Raw genomic sequence first — 21,957 nt, 5'->3', positions numbered from 1 at the left:
ATGGACAGTGCGAGCCCTTTTGCTCGGAGATGGCTAGCATGAGAGGACATAGCTTTAAATTGAGGGATGATAGATCTCGGACAGATGTCAAAGGTAGGTTCTTTACTCAGACAGTAGTAAGGGTGTGGAATGCCCTGCCTGCAACAGTGGTAGACTCACCAACTTTAAGGGCATTTAAATGGTCACTGGATAAACATATGGATGGTAGCGGAATAGTGTAAGTTAGATAGGCTTCAGATTTTTTTCACAGGTCAGCACAACATCAACGGCCTGTACTGCACTGTAATGTTCTTCATTCTGTTCTATGTTCTAAAATCAATATACTTGTCACTGAGGGAAACAGCCACAGGGGATCCCTGCACTGTCTGCCTATTCCCTTTCCATCCCCTGATTGTAACCTATGTACCTGAGATATGACTACCTCCCTGTAACTCCTCTCAATAACCCCCTCAGCCTCCCAAATGATCCAAAGTTCATCTAGCTCCAGCTCCAGTTCACTCTTGTGGTTTCTGAGGAACTGGAGTTGGGTGCACTTCCCGCAGATGAAGTCGGTGGGGACACTAGTGGTGACCCTTACTTCTCACAGTCTACAGGAGGAGCATGCAACTGCAAAATCCATTCCCACTGTTTTGAATTCCCAAACAGACTATTGAAAAAACGAGTAGTAAGCTTACCAGTTTGGCTCAGAACCTTTTTCTTGGTTAGAGGAGGAGAATGTGTGGCAGACACTACCTAAGTAGTGTTTTGAGTGAGGCAACAAATATATTACCTCACTTACTCAGCCGTCCCGTGTCTACTCCTGCTCAGAGTGCGCTCCGCTTATTCACGAGTTTTTTAAAGGATTAATTTACCTTCCCGGCAGCCCCCGGTCCTCGCTTTTATAATTGAAAAGCTTACCTTCCCAAGCTGCCTTCGTGCTTCTTCCCGGACTCTTGCCACTGAAAGGCCCCAGGCACGCGAGGTAAGACTTTTATAGTCAAAAAGCTTACCTTCCCAGGCTGCCCTTGTGCTTCCTCCCGGACTCCCGCTGCTGAAACAACTGCCAATGCTGGAGTCAGAGATAACACAGTGTGGAGCTCCATTAATACTGTTGGATTTAAAAGTGCTAAGTGGTGATTTTTTAGAAAAAAATAAATTTTACCTAGAAAGAGCTTCACTGAGTTTTTCTTTGCAAGGTGTTTCTGAACTGCTGGAAATCTTTATCATTACTGGCTTACTCAAACTTCTAGAAATGTTAAGAGGTCCAGAATGCTTAAGGAATCATCATATACAGGTTATTATACTAAGCCAAATGCAATACAGATTGCAATTTTGTTCCTCAAATAATACTGAAGAATTTGTTTAGAAATAATAAGTGTTAAAGTGGGGTCAGTCTGACATTTTTTTCTGTTTCAACTGGGGTTTGCCAACCTGACTGTTTCAAATATGCCCAAATAGTTTATAATTTCCTATTTTTAAAATCAACAATTTCTTATTGGTCTGTGCTAATAGACTTCCAAATGTTTATAAACTGTGAAACTTGAGAACCCCTGAGGATTTGACAATCTGTCTTTTTTCATCTCCTCTTAAGATCAAAGATTAGTTAGCAAGTGCAAAGCCAAAAGGTACTGCCCTTAAAATCCAAGATGTCAATTAATTCTTTTCAAAAACTCTCTCCAATAATTGCTGTTGAATGAACTTGTGATTCTAATGTCAAGTGATGTCACTATTGAAGAAACAATAATATCTTTTGGGGATCAGCTAAAATCAATGCCTAATGTTGATAGATATTTACCCAAATGTTTTCTTTGGCATTCTTCATAATGTACAGTATGAATAATGATATTTGTGATAGACTACCAGTTGTCTTACACAAGTATTAACAAGTTTACTCTAAGAATCCTGACAAGCAGTCTGACAACTCAAGCATTGGAGGGAGCGTGAGAATTGGTGAAGATGTGCATTCAGGTGTTGTCAGCGTCCAGGTCGATCCTAAAGCCATGCATAGGGGTTGTTGCCAGAAGGAGGCATACTGATGAGGGATAGGAGGACGCTGAAGATTGATCCCAAACAGTGTGGTGATGAGAAGAGCTGGAAATGCTCTGGCAACATTTAGCAAGATAGACAGTAATGAAAAGAGAGCACCCATGCTCTATCATTGAATCATAGAATCCCTACAGTGTGGAAATAGGCCCTTTGGCCCATTAAGTCCACATCCACCCTCAGAGCACCCACCCAGCCCCATTCCCCTACAAACCCACCCAATTTACATATCCCTAGATACCATGGGCAATTTAGCCTGGCCAATACACTTCGCCTGCACATCTTTGGACTGTGGGAGGAAACTGGAGCACCCAGAGGAAATCCACACAGCCATGGGGCGGCACGATGGCACAGTGGTTAGCACTGCTGCCTCACAGCGTCAGGGACCCAGGCTTGATTCCACTCTCTGGTGACTGTCTGCGTGGAGTTTGCAAGTCCTCCCTGTGTCTGCGTCAGTTTACTCCCACAGTCCAAAAATGTGCAGACTAGGTGTATTGGCCATGCTAAATTGCCCATAGTGTTCAGGGAAGGGTAGATTAGGTGGGTTGTCGGCGATGGGTCTGGATGAGATGCTGTGATGGTCACCGTGGACATGTTGGGCTGAGAGGCCTGTTTCCACAGTTTGGGGATTCTATGAATGTGAAAACTCCACACACAGTTGCCTGAGGCTGGAATCCAACCCAGGTCCCTGGCACTGATTTTCTTATGGACAACTGGTGAGAGATTTTGGACAATGCTAGTTTTGTCAGCTTTGTGAAAGGCCGAAAGAGAGGTTGTGAGGAATATGTAGAGAGTTCATCACAATCACAGAGAATATTTGTGAATTTAAATTTGACCAGTTGCAGCAGTGATACAAATCTAATTGGAGAGATTCAAAATGGAGATGGGAAAGGACAGGCAGGGGTTTGAGGACATACAAGGATTTGAGATGTCATGATCTCCAGAAAGAAAAGAGAAGTTGAGGTGAGGTAATTTCAAGGACAGAGATGTCTGCAGGAGGAACTATGGATGGCTGCTTCGAAAAGGAGGGACATAGTTACTGAGGAAATTAGTAATTTTTAATGACAGTTAAGTAGTTGTTACTTTAGTGAGAATTAGGTTGAGAAAGTAGGAAAATGGATTTTTCTGATAATATGTTGAAGGAGAAATGGGCAACAGTTTCAGGACACAGTTTTTATTGGAAACATGTACAAATGGATTCCAGAATGTTGCTGGATTTGTGAATGATTTTCATAAAGCAGAGCAAATGGTTCAGGCAGATGTGAGAATGAATGATCAATGAAGAGCTAAATTGTGTTAAATGCATTCAAGCAAGAAGTGGGAACTATTCTGGGTGTAATGACCAGGGTGGAGAAAATGAAGATTTTATGGGGAATGAAGACATTAATGGCAGAGATGAAAGAATAATTGAACAGATGAACATCTGTAGAAATATTGAAAGAAATAGCAGACCAAAGGTGTGGTTTAAAAGCACGGTTATGAGAGATTTTAGGATTGTATTTACCAGGAGATGGAAGTGAAGTTGAAAAGGAGAGAAGTCAAGTAATAGGTTAGCTGTGGCCATTGGTAGGAGCATTTGCATGAATGTAGAAGTTAAGGCAGGATAAGAAAACGGCTAAATAAGGGGAGAGGAAATGAGGTGTTGTTGAGATGATGATTAAAGTCACTATGATGAGCAATCTGAAAAAAACAGTTCTTGAAACACTCCAGCTCAAGTTGTGAAGTGGAAGCCAGTTCTGACTAGCCACAAAATTAATTGACCGCAGCAGTTAACAGCAGGTTGCTCCATTATTACAAAGACTGAAAGAAACTGGATGTTGAAATTAAAACTAAATTTAATGTTAAATATAGCACTTGACTAAATACTGAAACGTTTGTGTGGAATCAGTCCTAGAGACATTCAGGAATGTTGGGCAGGACCCACTGCTGAGTCTGTCACCCTCTTTCCTGGCACTAGCTATTTTAGCTGGTGTGGGGTAAAGCTACTTGCATTTTAACATCTGGCCAGCTCCATTGTGGAAGAAGGCATCTGATTACTTGGTACAATTTTCAAATATTTGTACTGTTTTCTTCATAAAACATGGCTGAACAGTCTGTGGACTTCTGAACTAAAGTAGGGATTTGTGTATCTTCTGCATGGCAAGTTTAAAAGATCCTACCCACGCTACCTCCATAGCTTCCATGAGAAATTGTCCCATGCACCACCATCACCATCCCCGAGTGTGCCCTGTCCCACCAACAGGACAGACCCAGTAGACATGACACTTCAGTGGTGTACATCAGGAAGCAAGAGGTATGCCACTGTCCCCTAGAAGTTACTTTAATATTGTTTGGTATCAAATCTATTCCTCCATTACAAATTTGATAGAATTCTTTGAGGCAGTGGCAAGGAGGATAATACAGTGGATGTTGTCTGTTTGGAATTTAGTAAGGCGTTTTATAAGGCCCCACATGGTAGACTGGTCAAAAATGTTCAAGCCCATAGGATACAAGGAAGTATGTTGAATTGGATCCAAAATTGGTTTAGTAACAGGAAACAAAGGGTAATGGTTGATGGCTACCCTTGAGAATGGGAAGTAGCTTCAAGTAGTATTTTGCAGGGCTCAGTATACGTCAATGAATTGGACTTGAATATAGGGGCAGCAGAGTCACAATTGGGAAATTTGCAGAACAAGCATTCCAAATACCTTCTTTACAACCTTATCTACTTGTACTGTTATCTTTAGGAATCTATGCACTTGCACTACATCTACCCCTCTCAGTACATTCTTATTTATTGTGTATTTCCTTTTACTGTTTCTCCTCCCTAAAATAATTAGCTCACATTTATCAGAGTTGAATTCTATCTGTCACATTTCTGCCCATTCCACCAACCCACGTATACCATTTTGGAGTTTACAGCTATCCTCACTACACAGCCAATTTTTGTGTTCTCTGCAAATTTCCCAATTGTTACTCCACTGCCCCTACATTTAGTTTTTACCTCAAGGATGGTGGATTCTGGAATTGACTGCCCAACATAAGAACTAGGAATGGGAGTAGGCCGTCCGGCCCTTCGACTCTGCTCCACCATTCAATAAGATCATGGCTGATCAAGTTGGTGGTGGAGGAGACACCCTACTCTATTTGAAAGAGCTTGGATCTGCGCCTTAAGTACTGTAAATTGCAGGGCTTATGGGCAGGAAAATGGGATTAGAAAAGATGCCTGGGTCTTTGTGTTGGCATGGACACAATGGGCTAAGTGGCCCCCTTCTGTGCTGTATCATTTCCAATGTATAATTATTAACTTCAGCTACAGTCCTTTCTTTAGTCTTTGTGTGATCTTTAATGTAGTCTCAACAGTGAATGCATCAACCCTTTTCATGTTTGGTTTGGTTGAGTTTTTTGATGAAGTAATGGAAATGGCTGATGCAGATGGTATGGTTGGTGTATACATTGACTTTCAAAAGGTTCCTGAAGAAACATTTTATAATAGACATGTCGACAAAATTGAGCCACTAGGAGTAAAGGTGCACTGGGAGCACAGTAAGGAAATTGGTTAATGAGTCGAAAGCATCTGTGGTAACTAGTGTTTTCTTCTGGAGGGTATTATACAGCATCATCCCTTGGATGTTGCACTTTGGCATATATTAATGATCCAAGCCTGTGTATACAGGGCAAAATTTGTTTGCAGTCGACACAAAACCAGAAAATGTAATAAATAGTGAGGAGAATACTGATAGATTTGAGGAGGATGTAAACAGTTTGTTGAATGAGCAAATGTGTCACAGATAAACCTTAGCACAAATATGTGATGAGTTTTGGAAGGAAGAAGAAAGGAACACATTGTTTAAAACTGTTGTGTAGTTTTAATGTGGGTGCAAGAATGGAGGGATCTAAGATGTATGCACATAAAGAGACACTATAAGTAGAAGACAACAGCTTAAAGTAAAATACATGAAATCCAGACTTCACAATTAAAGATATAGAGTGATGCAGCATGGAAACACACCCTTCGGTCCAATTCTTCCATGCTGACCAAGTTTTCTTAGGCCTGTTTGCCTGCTTTATGCCTATGTCCCTCTATACCTTTCCTATTCATGTAGCTGTCCAAATGTCTTTCAAATGTTGTAATGGTACTTGCATCCACCACTTCCTCTGGCAGTTCATTCTACATTTGAACCACATTCTATGTGAAAATTTGCTCCTCAGATCCATTTATAAATCTTTCTCCTCTCACCTTAAACCTATGCCCTTGGATTTTCGACTTCCTTACCCCTGGAAAAAGACCTTGGCTTTTCACCTTATCTGTGGTCCTTATGATTTGATAAACCTCTATAAAATTACCCATCAAACATCTGTTCTTCATGAGAGAGAGCCTCTGCTTATCTGGTCTCTCCTTATAACTGAGATAACAAGGTGTAGAGCTGGACAGATACAGCAGGCCAAGCAGCATCAGAGGAACAGGAAAACTGACATTTCGGGTCTGGGCCCTTCTTCAGAAATGGGGGAGGAGAAGGCAACTCTGAAATAAATAGGGAGAAAGGGGGAGGCAGATAGACGATAGATAAAGGAGAAGATAGGTGGAGATGAGACAGATAGGTCAAAGAGGCAGGGTTGGAGCCAGTAAAGGTGAGTTAGGGAGGGGATAGGTTGGTCTAGGGACTTGTCAAGGAGGTGGGATGAGGCTAGTAGGGAGGAGATGGGGTGGGGCTTGAGGTGGGAGAAGTGGATAGGTGGGAGGACAGGTAAGGGAGGCGGATACGAGCTGGGGTGGTTTTGGGTTGTGGTTGGGGGAGGGGAGATTTTGAAGCTTGTGAAGTCCACATTGATGCCACTGGGCTGCGGGGTTCCCCAGTGAAATGTGAGATGCTGTTCCTGCAACCTTCAGGTGGCATTGTTGTGGCACAGGAGGAGGCCCAGGAAGGACATGCCGTTCAAGGAGTGGGAGTGGGAGGGGGAGTTGAAATGGTTCGCGACTGGGAGGTGTAGATGTTTGTTGCGAACCGATTGTACGTGTTCCACAAAGTGGTCCACAAGCCTCCGTTTGGTTTCCCCGATGGGCCGCCTCTACATCGGGGAAACCAAATGGAGCCTTGGGGACTGCTTTGTGGAACACGTACAAACGGTTCACAACAAATAATTGCACCTCCCAGTCGTGAACCATTCAACTACCCCTCCCACTCCTTGAATGACATGCCCATCCTGGGCCTCCTGCTGTGCCACAACAATGGTTGCAGGAACAGCATCTCATATTTCACTTGGGAACCCTGAAGCCCAATGGTGTCAATGTGGACTTCACCAGCTTCAAAATCTCCCCTTCCCCAACCGCATCCCAAAACCAGCCCAGCTCGTACCTGCCTCCCTAACCTGTCCTTCCTCCCACCTCAAGTCCCACCCCATCTCCTCCCTATGAGCCTCATCCCGCCTCCTTGACCTGTCTGTCCCCCCTGGACCAACCTATCCCCTCCCTAACTCACCTTTTACTGGCTCCAGCCCTGCCTCCTTGACCTGTCTGTCTCCTCTCCGCCTATCTTCTCCTTATCCATCTTCTATCTGCCTCCCCCTTTCTCCCTATTTATATCAAAATCCCCTTCCTCTCCCCCATTTCTGAAGAAGGGTCCAGACCCAAAACGTCAGCTTTCCTGCTCCTCTGCTACGTGGCCTGCTGTGCTCATCCAGCTCTACACCTTGTTATGTCCGATTCAGCATCGGTAGTTCCTTCTATCTCCTTATAACCCTCCAGTCCTAAGAACATTCTTGTAAATCTTTTCTGCACCCTCTACAACCACTTAAAGAAGATTGTCGCTCATAAATCTATTGGGAGTTCAGGAGAAATGCCTTTCTCCAGAGACTGGGGGGAAGGTCGCTCCTATCAGGGAGTGGTCGAGGTCAACAGTACAGATGCATTTCTTTTTCACAAATGAAATAGGAACAGGGGAACATCTTAGGACCCATCCCCCTGTAACCCACCTAATCTACACATCCCTGAACACTATGGGCAATTTAGCATAGCCAGTCCATCTACCCTGCACACCTTTGAACTGTTGGAGGAAACTTGAGCACCCGGACGAAACCCACGCAGACATAGGGACAATGTGCAAACTCCACATGGACAGTCACCCAAGGGCAGAATTGAACCTGGGTCCTTGGCGCTGTGAGGCTGCAGTGCTCACCACTGAGCCACCATGTCACCCTTAAGTTTCAATCAAATTGCCTTTAACTGTAGTGGATACGAGCCTGTCCCCATAAAGCAAGCCCCAAATTCCAGAGATAGTAAGAACTGCAGATGCTGGAGAATCTGAGATAACAAGGTGTAGAGCTGGATGAACAGAGCAGGAAGGCTGACGTTTCGGGCCTAGACCCTTCTTCAGAAAAATATTCAATTCCTGTTACAATCAATGATTTCATTAGCTTTTCTGATTACCTCCTGTCCAGCAACTTGCATGATTGTTTACTAATTTCATGGGTTGCAAGAGTGTCCCTGGCTGAATTCAGCACTTGCTGTGCATCCTAATGTGACCTTGGGGACGATTGTGGTGAGCAGCCATTCTGAGGTGCTGCAATGTTTGTGGTGGAGCAGAAATGGGAGAAGGAGGATGAATACATGAGGGAGAGAGGAACCAAACCAAAGAGAAAATGGGCAAGGTGATTAAGAGGGGCAGAGGAGGAGTCTCATGGAGTAGGAGTAGAAACACCAATATTGAGCAGATGGGCTGATTGGCCTGTGCCTCTGTGCTGGAAAGATTCTGCATTACTCTGCATAGAAATTGGAGTTAGAACCTGTAAAGTCTCATGCTCAGCTTCACTGCACAGTCACAGGTCAGAGGTGATTGGGAGTGACCCATACATTCTGCACCAAAGTATCTTAAGTTTCACAAAAAAATCAGACTATTGATCTTTACATTATTCAATGGTGTGACATAGTCAGGACAAAGATAGGCAAACATCTCTGCTATTGAGCTGGGATTTTGAGGGGTTTTCCTTTGTGTGGGTGGCTGGATGTCAACAGTAGCACGTAGCCGTAGGACCATGCTGTGCCAACTGATGGCCCCTCAAACTGCCGTGCTGACATTATGGTTCAGAGCAAGTGGCCTTTGTGATCTTGAAAAGGAACGATTTGTAGGCTGAGAGGCAAGGCCAGAAGGATTCACTGAGGAGATCTGTCAAAGTGCTGGTATGGGTGTAGTGGGTGTATTCCCTGTTTTCTTTGTGCAGTGACAATCAAAATTTTACTCTTTTGTTTATATTGCTTCTCTTCACTTTTTCTATGTAAATGATTCACTTGACACCTTTTTGTATTAATCAGTCCGTTTCTCTTGTCTATATCTCCATTAAATCTGTTCCCATTCTTCTAAGTGTTTACCAGATTTCCGAATTTTGTGTTGTCTGGAAACTTAAATTATGCCCTCTATACTCAACTCCAGGTGCTAAATGTAAGCAAGAAAGGGCAGTTGTCCAAAGATTAATGTTTGGAGGGTATCACCAAAGGACAATATTTCAGCACTCTTAGGGAATTTCAGATCCCTGCTTTTATAATCTCATAGATTAAATTATGAATGTTTGTAATCACTAGAACCTGTTTCTCCTTTTAAATATCATAGAATCCCTACAGTGTGGAAACAGGTCCACCGGCCCAACAAGTCCACACCAACCCATCCACACCAACCCATCCACCTAATCTACACATCCCTGAACACCGTGGGCAATTTGGCATGGCCAATCCACCTAGTCTGCACATCTTTGGGCTGTGATAGGAAACCCGAGCACCTGGAGGAAACCCATGGAGACACAGGGAGAATGTACAAACTTCACACAGACAGTTGCTCGAGAGTGGGTTTGAATCCGGTTCGCTGTTGCTGTGAGGCAGCAGTGCTAACGACTGAGCCATCATGCTGCCCATGCAGATAGTCGTACTATTGTGTGGTAATTTAAGGAATTCTAGTTTTTGTGACCTTTTTCCCTTTTAATCTTTTCTGTATTCAAACTAGACATTTTTTGAAAACCTGCTTTTTTACTGTTTTATTTAACCTTTGGTTCCAATTCACCTAAATCAGATTCTTTTTCAACTCCATAACTAACAGATTTAATTTCATATTTGTTGCGTAGACTTTGAAACAGAAATCCAGATTGCCTAGACTACATTACAACAGCCAATGACAACATGAGGTGTTTTCTTTGAATGTTTTATATTGAGCATTTGAAATTAGATAATTTGTTTGCAACTGTGATGTATCAGCCTATCTGAGGCAACTGATAGGCCAGAAGGGTAATGTCAACTGTTGCCTGAGGCAAAATTCCTAAGATCTACTTTTTCTCCATTTCATGTCCAAGTGAAAGGTGCTACTAAAAGCATTAAAAATGATGAGTCAGTCTCTTATGAAATTGCTGTGTGTCTCTTTGCTTTTCTACTGTATGTTAATAGACAATTTGCCTTTAGCTAGCAGCTCAGGAGCCATGAAAGACCAAAAACAGAATATTTTCCCAAAGGCTTTGTCAGTTTTAACTTTGTGCATGGCTAATAATGTTCACTGACATCCAGATATTGTAAAGTATGCCAAATTTAAGGATTTTTGGGCTCATTTAGGAAATGTATTGTATACGCACTGATCTGAAAATAAAGGAGTTGGAATTATTTGTTTGCGGCACTACCTATTGATGAATATTGGAATTGCCGTCAGAATATTTAGCTCTTTATTGGTTAATCTTGAGTCTGAACCCAGTTATCATGGAGTCCTATGTTATAGAAATTTAACATGCTGCCCCCAAAATGTACACTGTTCTGTGCATTTATAGAAACCAGTTTTAATTTCTTTTATTTATATTTTTAACAGCTGTCCATTCCTAGCAGTTACCATCACACCTGTCATACCAGCGATTGCAGGAGTTTTGTTCTTTTTTGTGATGGGGACATTGCTTCGTACAAGCTTCAGTGATCCAGGAGTTCTACCTCGGGCTACGCAAGATGAAGCAGCCGATCTGGAAAGACAGATAGGTAACAGTGAAGAACTATCTTTCTGTCTCTGTCCACCTTTACTGTTCTAATAATCATTTAACAGTATGAAACTTGGGTATTTACTGCAAAAGAGATCTACTGTTGAAGCTTTGCAGCTTGATTTTATCAAGGCAGGTGCAAGAATACCCTATTGCAAAGGGAGCAATAATTAATGCTACAAAAAAAATGCTGATTCGTGAGTAAATGGACTTCCATCAAGGTGTTGCATTTACCAAGAAATAGATATTAAAGATGTCAAGAGATCTGGTGATAGATTGAGAAAATAATGTTGAAGTAGAAGATCAGCCGTGATCTAATTGAATGGTAAAAAGAGTTTAATGGGCTGAATGGACTACTCTCTATTTCCTTGTTCCTATCAGTGGTTGACTCCGTGCTTTTATTTAATTGAGGCAAGACACTTTGAGGGGACATTTTTTCCTCTCTCCTGCAAAGGACAGTTCCCTCCATATGAATATATGTAGTTTCTAGCAAGTGAGCCTGGTTACAGGCTCAACTGATGATCTTAAGTTGCTAGTTATTCACACTCATAATTGTTTAAAAGTGCTGTCAAATTGTGAAATTGTGTCTAACATTGGATATTATGAGTTTTGTGAACACAGGCTGATTAAATACTTTACCTATTGTCAACAATTGAAGGAGCATTCTGATGTGCACTCATATTCAAACATACAGATCTGCGCTCCATGGGAAATATATTGAAGCATTACACCTTTTTTGAATTAGACAAAGCATGATGGCACATTAACTTACAGATGCCTTCTCTGCAGTAATGTCTCAACCAATCATAGTGACTTGACAACCAATCAGCTTTTTCCACTAATTTCAATTTTCATCTAAATTGTTGCTGCCTTAGTAATTTGGCATTCTTGCATCTGTGGTGATGCTAGTGTGAAAACTGGGATACTGATAGTGTAAGAGGCAGCAAGGCTGTGTTCCTAGTTTGTGTTCAGAATAGCTTCCCACAGTAGCATGTATTCTGTCCAACAAGAAAGTATACAATGTCCTCGGAAATGAGGTGGCCAAGTGAATTGTCTGTGGGGGACCAATTAGGTGATTGTATCATATGGTTCAGGACAGCATGGAGAATGGCATTGAACAATGCAGAGTGAGTAAAGTCAACTGGCGGTGAGCAGACTTCACTGAGGGTAGAAGAAAGATGGTCAGGATTTACTGATTCTTGGGAAAAACTATAACTGAATTACAGGCTACATTCAAAGAGCCAATGGTTCAGGTCCAGTTGAGGTACATTCCCTCATTTGGGAAAGGTAGGACAAACAAATTCACAGTTCCCTGGGTGACAGTGGAGGTAGAATTAACATTAGAAAGAAAATTTTTGCTAACGACAGTTTGAAAATACAGTTGAGAACTGGGAAGAATGCTGAAGGTTTAGAGGGCCAGTGTATAAGCAAATAAGAGAAGTAAAGAAGAATTGTGAGAACAGAATAGCAGTTAACCAAAAGGAGAATCCCAGTGTCTTTTTTAGGCATCTAATTAATAATAGTAGGTCTGAAGCGGGAGACTTGGGCTCAAGTCCCACATGCTTTAGAGGTGTGTAATAACATCTCTGAACAGGTTTATTAGAAATATCTGTAAATAGTAAAAGTGTATTTAAAGGAGAAGTAGGGCTATATAGAGACCAAAAAGATGATTTACACATGGCTGAGGCGTTAAAACTTTGCATCTGTTCTTAGAAAAGAAGTGGAGGTAACAAGCCATGGTTACAAGAGAAGGAAACTCTGTCAGAAGTGTTCAGAATTAATAAGGAAGACATCTTAGACTAATGATACTGGCACTTGACAAGGCACTATGACTGGATAAGAAACATCCAAAGATTTTGAAGGAAATGAACATAGAAACTACAGAGGCACTAGTTGCAATTTTTCAGTTTTCCCTGGATTTGGGGTAGGTACTAGAAGACTGGAGAATGGTAAACATTATGGCCAGTCAGTTTAACATAAGTGGAGAAGCTTCTAGAAACCTGACAACTTCCCTGAACTTTGTGCCCCTTAAATCTATGCCTCCTTGTTTTTAATCCCTGCATCAAGGAGAAAAGGTTCTTCCTTTCTGACCTGTCTATCCCTCTTATAGTTTTATATATCAATCATATTGCCTCTCCATCTCCTTTGATCTTCTCTCTTTAGCAGGAAGTAAACAGAAAGACAATACAAAATAGATTGCAGTTTTAAAGGGGATGCAGGAGCATAGGGACCTGGGTGATGATATGCTTGGAACATTGAGGTGGCAACACGAGGAGCAAGCAATTAATTATGTATATAGGCTCTTTGACTTTAGTAGTAGAAGCATAAAATACAAGAGTAAGCAGGTGGTGTCGAACTTGTCTAAGACACTCGTTAGACCTCAGCTGGAAATTCAGTTATGGGCATCACATTTTCAGGAGGTTGTAAATGCGCTGGAGGGTTTGTGGAAACAATGTAAATGAATGATTGCAAGAATGGAAGACTTCAATTATGAGGATTGGTTGAAGAAGTGGAGAGTGTTCTCCTTGGAGAGACGATGTGGCGGTCCTGGTGTTGGACGGGATGAAGAAAGTCAGAAGTCACACAATGCCAGATTATAGTCCAACCTGTTTTGTTGAAATGACAAGCTTTTGAAGTGGTGCTGCTTCGAGGTGCAATGTTTGAAAACTTGTGATTTCAAATAACCTTGTTGGACCATAATTTCTGACTTGGTCCTTGGAGAGAAGAAGAGAGGAGTTTTGACAGTGGCTTTCAAAATCATGAGTAGACTGAATAGAGTGAATAGGGAGAAACTTTCCACTCGTAAAAGGGACGAGAACCAGGGCAATAGATTTAAAGTTATGTGCAAAAGAAGTCGGGGTAATGTAAGAAGAAACTCTTTCACATATCAAGCAGTTAGACAATGGAATCCATTCCCTTGGTATATATTGGAGGCCTATTCAATTGAAGCACTGAAGAGGGCAATAGGTGATTATGTAAATAGAAATAGTGTGCATGGAAATGGGGGAAAAAGCAACAAATTGGGACTAGATAATCATGCTCACTTGAAGAGGTGGTGTGGGCTGAATGGCCTCCTTCTGTCGTGTAACTATTTTGTGATTCTGTGAAATCTTGAACAGCTTGCCTTTTTGTTCTTAGTACCACTTTACAGTTCTCACCATTCTCTTACAAAGTTAATCTTTGAAACCATGAGCATTTTATCAGGAAGGCAGCAGTTGGTAACAAATTCTTATGCTTGCTACCTCATAACATGTTTTTCTTAGTTACACACTTAAATGTCACTAAAGTGCAATACAGAATTGTTACTGCGTATTATTAGAATTTGTGCTGGAAAATATTTGTTTGCAAATCTGCTGATAAATTGAAACTTGGACAGCATTATGTCTGCAGAAGTAAACCACCATGAGGTAGGTAATATATTTAAGATACATTGAGCAGATCAAATTCGCATTTTATTGACATGAACATAAATTGAAGACATGTAACTGATTGCCAGAGTTGTGTGACAAGCAAATCTTTTAGAAAAAAATGCTGCAGGCAAGAACATGTTTTAGTTTTTGCATCCTTCTCTAGTAAATATGTTTTTGTCATTTGACATTACTTTCAGATATACTTTTATTCAGTATGCCTTTTTAAAATCACATGTATTAAAGTTTTTAATCTGTTGTGGGCATTGATTCAGAAGTGCTGATGCATATTTGCATGTTTGGGTGCTGACTTCTTTTAAGGAAATAAATGTTACCTGCTGGCAGCCTGGCTTCAAGAATTTTAAATTAAAGTGTTCATCGTTTTGTTATGCTTGCTAGGGGGTTTCATTAATTCAGGACAATCTAGTTAGCTGATCATGAAAACATAGAAAATAGGTGCAGGAGTAGGCCATTCAACCTTTCAAGCCTGCTCCACCATTCAATATGATCATAACTAATTATGCAATTTCAGTATCCCACTCCTACTTTTTATTCATACCCCTTGATCCCTTTAGCGGCAAGGGCCACATGCATCTCCCTCTTGAATACATCTAACAAACTGGTACCAACAGCTTCCTGTGGTAGAGAATTGCACAAGTTTACAACTTTGTGTAAAGAAATTCTTCCCTCAATTTTAATCCTGAATGGCTTATACTTAGACTTTGACCCTCAGCTTTGGATTTCCCCAACATCGGGAGCATCCGTCCTGCACCTAGCCTTTCCAGTCTCATCAGGGAAGTTGACTATAGAATGTAGAGAACCATTTGAATCGACTGTCTTTATAAATCTGTAGTCGGTAATTGTAAATGGCCCTAGCTTTAGTCAACTGTTGGACCAAAATTAGCCTAAAATTTGCAGCTCTTCCCAAACTGGTAGAAGGCAGTATCAGTTTCCATTCCTTTTTTTGTTGTAAAAATCCTCTGCTGGCAGTTTTCATCAGTTGTCACTAGATAGCCAACAATGGGTATGTTGGTTTACTTCATCATTATACAAAGTGATTGAGGCGAATTATCGCGTGATCAATTTATTGACCAACAGGCTTCAATGTGAGTACGGTGATGCAGAGTCCAAAATGTGGATGAGAAATTATTTGCACACTACATTTCTATCAGTCTGAACTGATGCCTCTTTGAGAAGCTAAAATGCTGTGAAATGGGGAGAAAAAAATCATGTAATTTTTTTTAGACAGAGGAAATGTTTTCCACTCAAAAACATGGTTTTTTCCTTTCTCCCTTCATGCTCATAGATTGCGTATCTCACGGAACAAAGTTCTAATGCTTGCAGTGGATATATTCAAAAGTAAACAGTGACATAGCTTAATATGTAACCACTGGTGTAGGGCAGGTGTTTTGCTGTTGATTTTAATGATGTCTCCACTTTCAGGGGACTGTGGACTTGTACTCCCAGATGCCTCTGCATGTTGGTGCTGATGAGGGTTCTGCCATTACTGTACAGTATGTTGAAGCTTCTAAGAATTTTGCCATTTACCGTATAGTGAGTATAAATTAGAACCAGGGCAATAGTATTTTGATTGACCACAAGTTATACAGTTGTGCTTGGAGGCTGGCTGGGTGTGCATAAAATAGTCATGTTTGGAGATAAAGACATGGATATGGGTTTCAGTAGTAGCTGAGCATAGGCTGGAGTGAAAGTGCCCAGTGTCATAAAGTGGAATAGATGGCTGTAAGAGATGGTGTTAATTGATATGTATTTGAAAGCTGACCTCAAGTATGAAACCAGAGTCTTACCACACACAGGACTGCTCTGGTAAACCCATGATTTCAGCCTGGTCCTGCTCTACTATATTTTGAGGTTCACGAGGAAGAGGTATTTTGAGGTTCACAAGGAAGAGGTATTTTGAGGTTCACAAGGAAGAGGTATTAGAAATTCTACAGAGGGTGTAGATAGATAAGTCCCCTGGGCCGGATGGGATTTATCCTACGATCCTCAGGGAAGCCAGGGAGGGGATTGCCTAGCCTTTGGCATTGATCTTTAACACATCATTGTCTACAGGAATAGTGCCAGACGACTGGAGGATAGCAAATGTGGTTCCCCTGTTCAAGAAGAGGAGTAGAGACAACCGTGGTAATTATAGACCAGTGAGCCTTACCTCAGTTGTTGGTAAAGTATTGGAAAAGGTTATAAGGGATAGGATTTATAATCATCTAGAAAAGAATAAATTGATTAGGGATAGTCAGCATGGTTTTGTGAAGGGAAGGTCGTGCCTCACAAACCTTATTGAGTTCTTTGAGAAGGTGACCAAACAGGTAGATGAGAGTAAACCGGTTGATGTGGTGTATATGGATTTCAGCAAGGCATTCGATAAGGTTCCTCACAGTGGGTATTGTACAAAATGCGGAGGAATGGAATTGTGGGAGATATAGCAGTTTGGATCGTAAATTGGCTTGCTGAAAGAAGACAGAGGGTGGTAGTTGATGGGAAATGTTCATCCTGGAGAGCAGTTACTAGTGGTGTACCGCAAGGGTCGGTGTTGGGTCCACTGCTGTTTGTCATTTTTATAAATGACCTGGATGAGGGTGTAGAAGAATGGGTTAGTAAATTTGCAGATGACACTAAGGTCGGTGGAGTTGTGGATAGTGACGAAGGATGCTGTAGGTTGCAGAGAGACATAGATAAGCTGCAGAGCTGGGCTAAGAGGTGGCAAATGGAGTTTAATGCAGACAAGTGAGGTGATGCACTTTGGGAGGAGTAATTGGAAGGCAAAGTACAGGGCTAATGGTAAGATTCTTAGCAGTGTAGATGAGCAGAGAGATCTCGGTGCCCATGTACACAGATCCTTGAAAGTTGCCACCCAGGTTGACAGGGCTGTTAAGAAAGCATACAGTGTTTTAGCTTTTATTAATAGAGGGATCGAGTTCCGGAACCAAGAGGTTATGCTGCAGCTGTACAAAAATCTGGTGCGGCCGCACTTGGAGTATTGCGTGCAGTTCTGGTCACCGCATTATAAGAAGGATGTGGAAGGTTTGGAAAGGTTGCAGAGGAGATTTACTCGGATGTTGCCTGGTATGGAGGGAAGGTCTTACAAGGAAAGGCTGAGGGACTTGAGGCTGTTTTCATTAGAGAGAAGAAGGTTGAGAGGTGACTTAATTGAAACATATAAAATAATCAGAGGGTTAGATAGTGTGGATAGGAAGAGCCTTTTTCCTAGGATGATGACGGCGAGCATGAGGGGCATAGCTTTAAATTGAGGGGTGAAAGATATAGGACAGATGTCAGAGGTGGTTTCTTTACTCAGAGAGTAGTAAGGGAATGGAATGCTTTGCCTGCAACGGTAGTAGATTTGCCAACTTTAGGTACACTTAAGTTGTCATTGGATAAGCATATGGACGTACATGGAATAGTGTAGGTTAGATGGGCTTGAGATCGGTATGACAGGTTGGCACAACATCGAGGGCCGAAGGGCCTGTACTGTGCTTTAATGTTCTATGTACTGAACCTATTTTTTTCTTATTTTCTTGCCCCTTGTATGGTTTCTTCCCAATTATGTTTGTGATTCTTGTGATGGTTTATATCTGTTCCACAGTTCCCAGCTTCACGTCTCCAGCCACCACCTCTTCTTAGGCGTGCAATTACTGTACGCAACCATCCCACATTCGGATGGTCTGAAGGCTTTCAGCTACTTCCTCATTGGTCAGGAATTGAAGCGCCAGGTAAAGTGATTTAAATACATCAGCCACATGAACAAAAGTGAAGCATTTTCACGTAAGGAGGACATAACCATTATTTCAGAGAAAATGAAGCTTTTAGCTTATAGGTTTAACATGAAACAACATTGCTGACGTCGATAGGTTTGTAATCAGGTTTAAGATCTAGACTTGAAAGGGTTCAGAAAAGATTTACAAGGATGTTGCCAGGGTTGGAGGGTTTGACTTCTCAGGAGAATCTGAATAGGCTGGGGCTATTTTCCCAGGAGTGTTGGAGAATGAAAGGTGCCTCACAGAGGTTTATAAAATTATGAGATGCTTGGATTGGGTGCATAGCCATAGTCTTTTCCCTGGGGTGGGGGGAGTCCAAAACTAGAGAGCATTGGTTTAAGGTGAGAGGGGAAAGGTATTAAAGGGACTTAAGGGGCAACTTTTTCACATGGCATGTTATGGAATGAGTTGCTGGAGGAAGTGGTGGAGGCTGCTACAGTTACAACACTTAAAAGGCATCTGGATGGGTATATGAATAGGGAAGGGTTAGAGGGATATAGACCAAATGCAAGCAAATGGGACTAGATTAGTATAGGATATCTGGTTGGTGTGGGCAAATTGGACCAAAGAATATGTTTCCAAGCTGTACAGCTCTAAGACTCTATTTCGGGAAGATTACAGAGGTTAGTTGACATTGACAGATGCAATTCAATTCTGATACATGGCATTCAGTGAAATTCTTTTCGAAATTTTATTTCTTTACCAGATGAACTCATGTGCTTATATTAGGTATTATGCAATGTGATGTGTTGTTTCACTATCAAAGTAGAATTGTGGTTATCTGACAGTTCCTTTGTGAATTGCCATAAATGGATGCACATAGATGTCACGTAGAGTGTTATTGTCCTGATGTAGATTGTTAGGTAGTTTTAAATCTTTGGACACCCCACCCAAAAAAAAAATGCAATATGCATTTTTTATTGTCAGAGGATTGTGGAAATCAAATTGAAGGATAACAATTTAACTGAGCGTAGTCTGTTCAAGGAAGGCTGTTGTTGCTCTCGCTCTCGCTCTCTCTTGCTCGCTGTCTCCAAGCCAGAAGGCACAGGTTAAAGCCCCATCTTCTCCAGAGGCATGTAATAACATCTCTGAATGGTTTATTAGAAAACTACCTAGCCTCTTCAAGGATGGTGTATAGATATGCATGTCTTACAGTATGTTATGTTTTAAATTCACTTATAAGTGAGCCTGACACAGACAGTTTACAGTTGGTACTTTTGTTACTGAGGTGTAGTGAATGAAAACTGCTTCAGACCTATTTATTCAACCATAAGTGTTAAACAAAGTGAAAACGTTCATCCATTAATTTGGAAGGATTCAAAATCAGTACCAGAAGAGAGATTGCAACAACCAATCATTTCATGAAATCTAACAAGATAAAAATCTGTTTCATTAATAATTGGATGCAGAACTCCTTCAAGGACTCCCTCTGGCTACATCATTGCACTCCATTAATGTGATAATTCCAAGTATATTTCCAAAGATCATGGGCTATGTTTCCATTTATTTCAACAAGTCACAAGGAGTTGATAAACCATGCAGAACTAAGTGTAAAGCATTGTTTTATCTGAAAATAACTTAAGGGCCTAGGCATACAAACTTTTATAAAAAAGACTTGCCCTTAAAAACATTATGATTTTTTATTTAAAACGAATCTTGTGCTTCAAATTTCTTTATTTTCAAGGTAAGGTTCAAATACTGAATAAATAGAGTAGTAGAAGAATACCTAGAATCCTTTCTGTTATATAATACAGGTTGATTAAGTTTAATAGGACTATCTGCTTGCAAATTGGTATGAGTAATTTTGCCTTTGAATGAAACTGTAATTGTGTTGAAGACTATATAATTGATAAACCTGGCAGTTAAATATAACTGGTATTTGGGTGCTTTATCTACATATAGGTACCTATTTACGTTACCAACAAATAACTTAGTCTGGAACTTCAAAAGCTCTGCCATAATTTATACAATTGCTCTTTTTTTAGCTTTCAGGGTACACAGCATTAAAATAGCTCAGTATGCCATTTCATCCATTCGGAAATATCCAATGGTTGACCACTGCAACATCCAGCAACTCAGGAGTAGTTCTAGGATTTTCACCTCCACTGACTATTCAGAAGTATTTTTTCATGTCTGAAGAAGAACTTCCTGATATCAGATCTAACTTTGCTTTTCATTATTATTAACTTGTATACTTTTCTCCTATTTTCAGTTTAATTTGAAAGTAGCATTCTGGATCCAGCTGTTTATGGTGTTACTTACTTCATACAATCTCCTCTGAATTGTCTGAAATCCACTGAAATTTATAAGTTTTTGATTCAGTTTAAACTTCTGTTCCAGCTGTTACCTGAATAAGCCCACCCAGGAATCATGTACCTTCCCATTGTATTAAAAGATAGAAATGGACATAATTCCTATCAATTTTAGTCTAATTAAATTATTTTACAATTTAAACATGTTCCCCTCTGAGAATTTGTTTCTGTGGTTCAGCATTTTCTTTGAGGTAATGGCTCACGTGAACAGAAAGACATTGAAAAGCAGCAGGGGTGGAACCTTCAACGTCTTTAGCTTGCTTTGCTGTTCAGTGTGATCATGACAGTGTTATCCTTTACTGTGAGAGGAATTGAATTTAAAAGTAGAGTTTCTGCTTCAGTTATATCACTCATTGATGAGATCACAACTTGAATCCTGTGTGCAGTTTCAGTTTTTTTTACTTAAGGTAGGGTTTAAATATGTTGGAGCAAGTTCAGGGGAAGTTTACTAGATTGGAATGAATGTATTGCCTTATGAGCAAGGGTAGGATGGGCTCCAAACTTGAGTTTAGAAGTGAGATAACTGCACAGAGGCCAGTATCTCATCACCACGTCATCCTTTATTAACTTGTGCACAGTAGACTGGCTGTGGCCAGCAAGCTCAGACTCAGGCACTTGAATAGAGGAGATTCTCACCAACTATTTATATTGGTCAGCCAGGACTTTCCTGATTTGGCCCAGGTTAACAACCCCAGTCAGTGACCTCATAGCCAATGAAGTCAACCTGGTTCCAATCACTGCCAGAAGATAGAGGGGTGACTTGTTTGAAGTATTTAGGATCCTGAATGGTTTGGACAAGGTGAACGTGGAAAGGATATTGCTTTTTACACCTAAGGCAAGAACCAGGAAACATTGTTTAAAAATCAGGGGATGCCATTTTGGCATAGAGATGACAGAATTTTTAATCTGTAAGAAGATTATATAAATTTGTAACTTTCTGCCACAGAAGGTGTTAGAGACTCTGAATATTTTGAAGGCAAAGTAATATAGATGCTTGTTAGACAAGGTTTTCAGAGGTGGCCAAAAATGTAGAATTTAAAACAGCGGTGATCTTGTTGAATGACGGAGCAGGTTCAAGGAGCTGATAGACTTCTAATTCATACATTCAGTATATCACTGATTTGATTGTAGCCTCAAATTCATATTTCTGCCTACCTGCCATAACTCTTGATTCCCTTGTAGAACAAATATTTGTCCAACTCAGACTTGAATGTATTCAATGATCTTTCCTGCATTGCTCTCTGGTGAAGAATATTCCAAAGATTAATAATCCTCTAAGAAGATAAGTTGTTTCTTGTTAAAAATGTGACCCTTTATTTTGAAACTGTAGTTCTAGGTTGACCCATGAGAGGAAACTTCCCATTCATAGAATAGAAGATCATAGAATCTCTACAGAGCAGAAACAGGCCATTCAGCCCAACTAGTCCACATGGCCCCTCTGAAGAGCATCTCATCCAGACTCATTTC

At 41.0% G+C, this 21,957-nt stretch overlaps 1 protein-coding gene across 1 annotated transcript in view; it reads left to right on the top strand.

Moving 5' to 3' along the window:
* zdhhc14 (zinc finger DHHC-type palmitoyltransferase 14) overlaps nucleotides 1–21,957 on the top strand; it is a 168,092-nt gene that overhangs the window by 53,092 nt on the left and 93,043 nt on the right. The window contains exon 2 of the mRNA XM_059648482.1: nucleotides 10,836–10,996. Within this exon, the coding sequence (XP_059504465.1) occupies nucleotides 10,836–10,996 (161 nt within the window). The remainder of the gene's footprint in view (nucleotides 1–10,835; nucleotides 10,997–21,957) is intronic.

The sequence above is a fragment of the Stegostoma tigrinum genome, chromosome 9 (genome assembly GCF_030684315.1).
Source record: "Stegostoma tigrinum isolate sSteTig4 chromosome 9, sSteTig4.hap1, whole genome shotgun sequence".
NCBI classification, from domain to species: Eukaryota; Metazoa; Chordata; class Chondrichthyes; order Orectolobiformes; family Stegostomatidae; genus Stegostoma; species Stegostoma tigrinum.
Note: the sequence above shows the minus strand (reverse complement) of the source record. Positions and strands in the feature narration are given on the sequence as shown.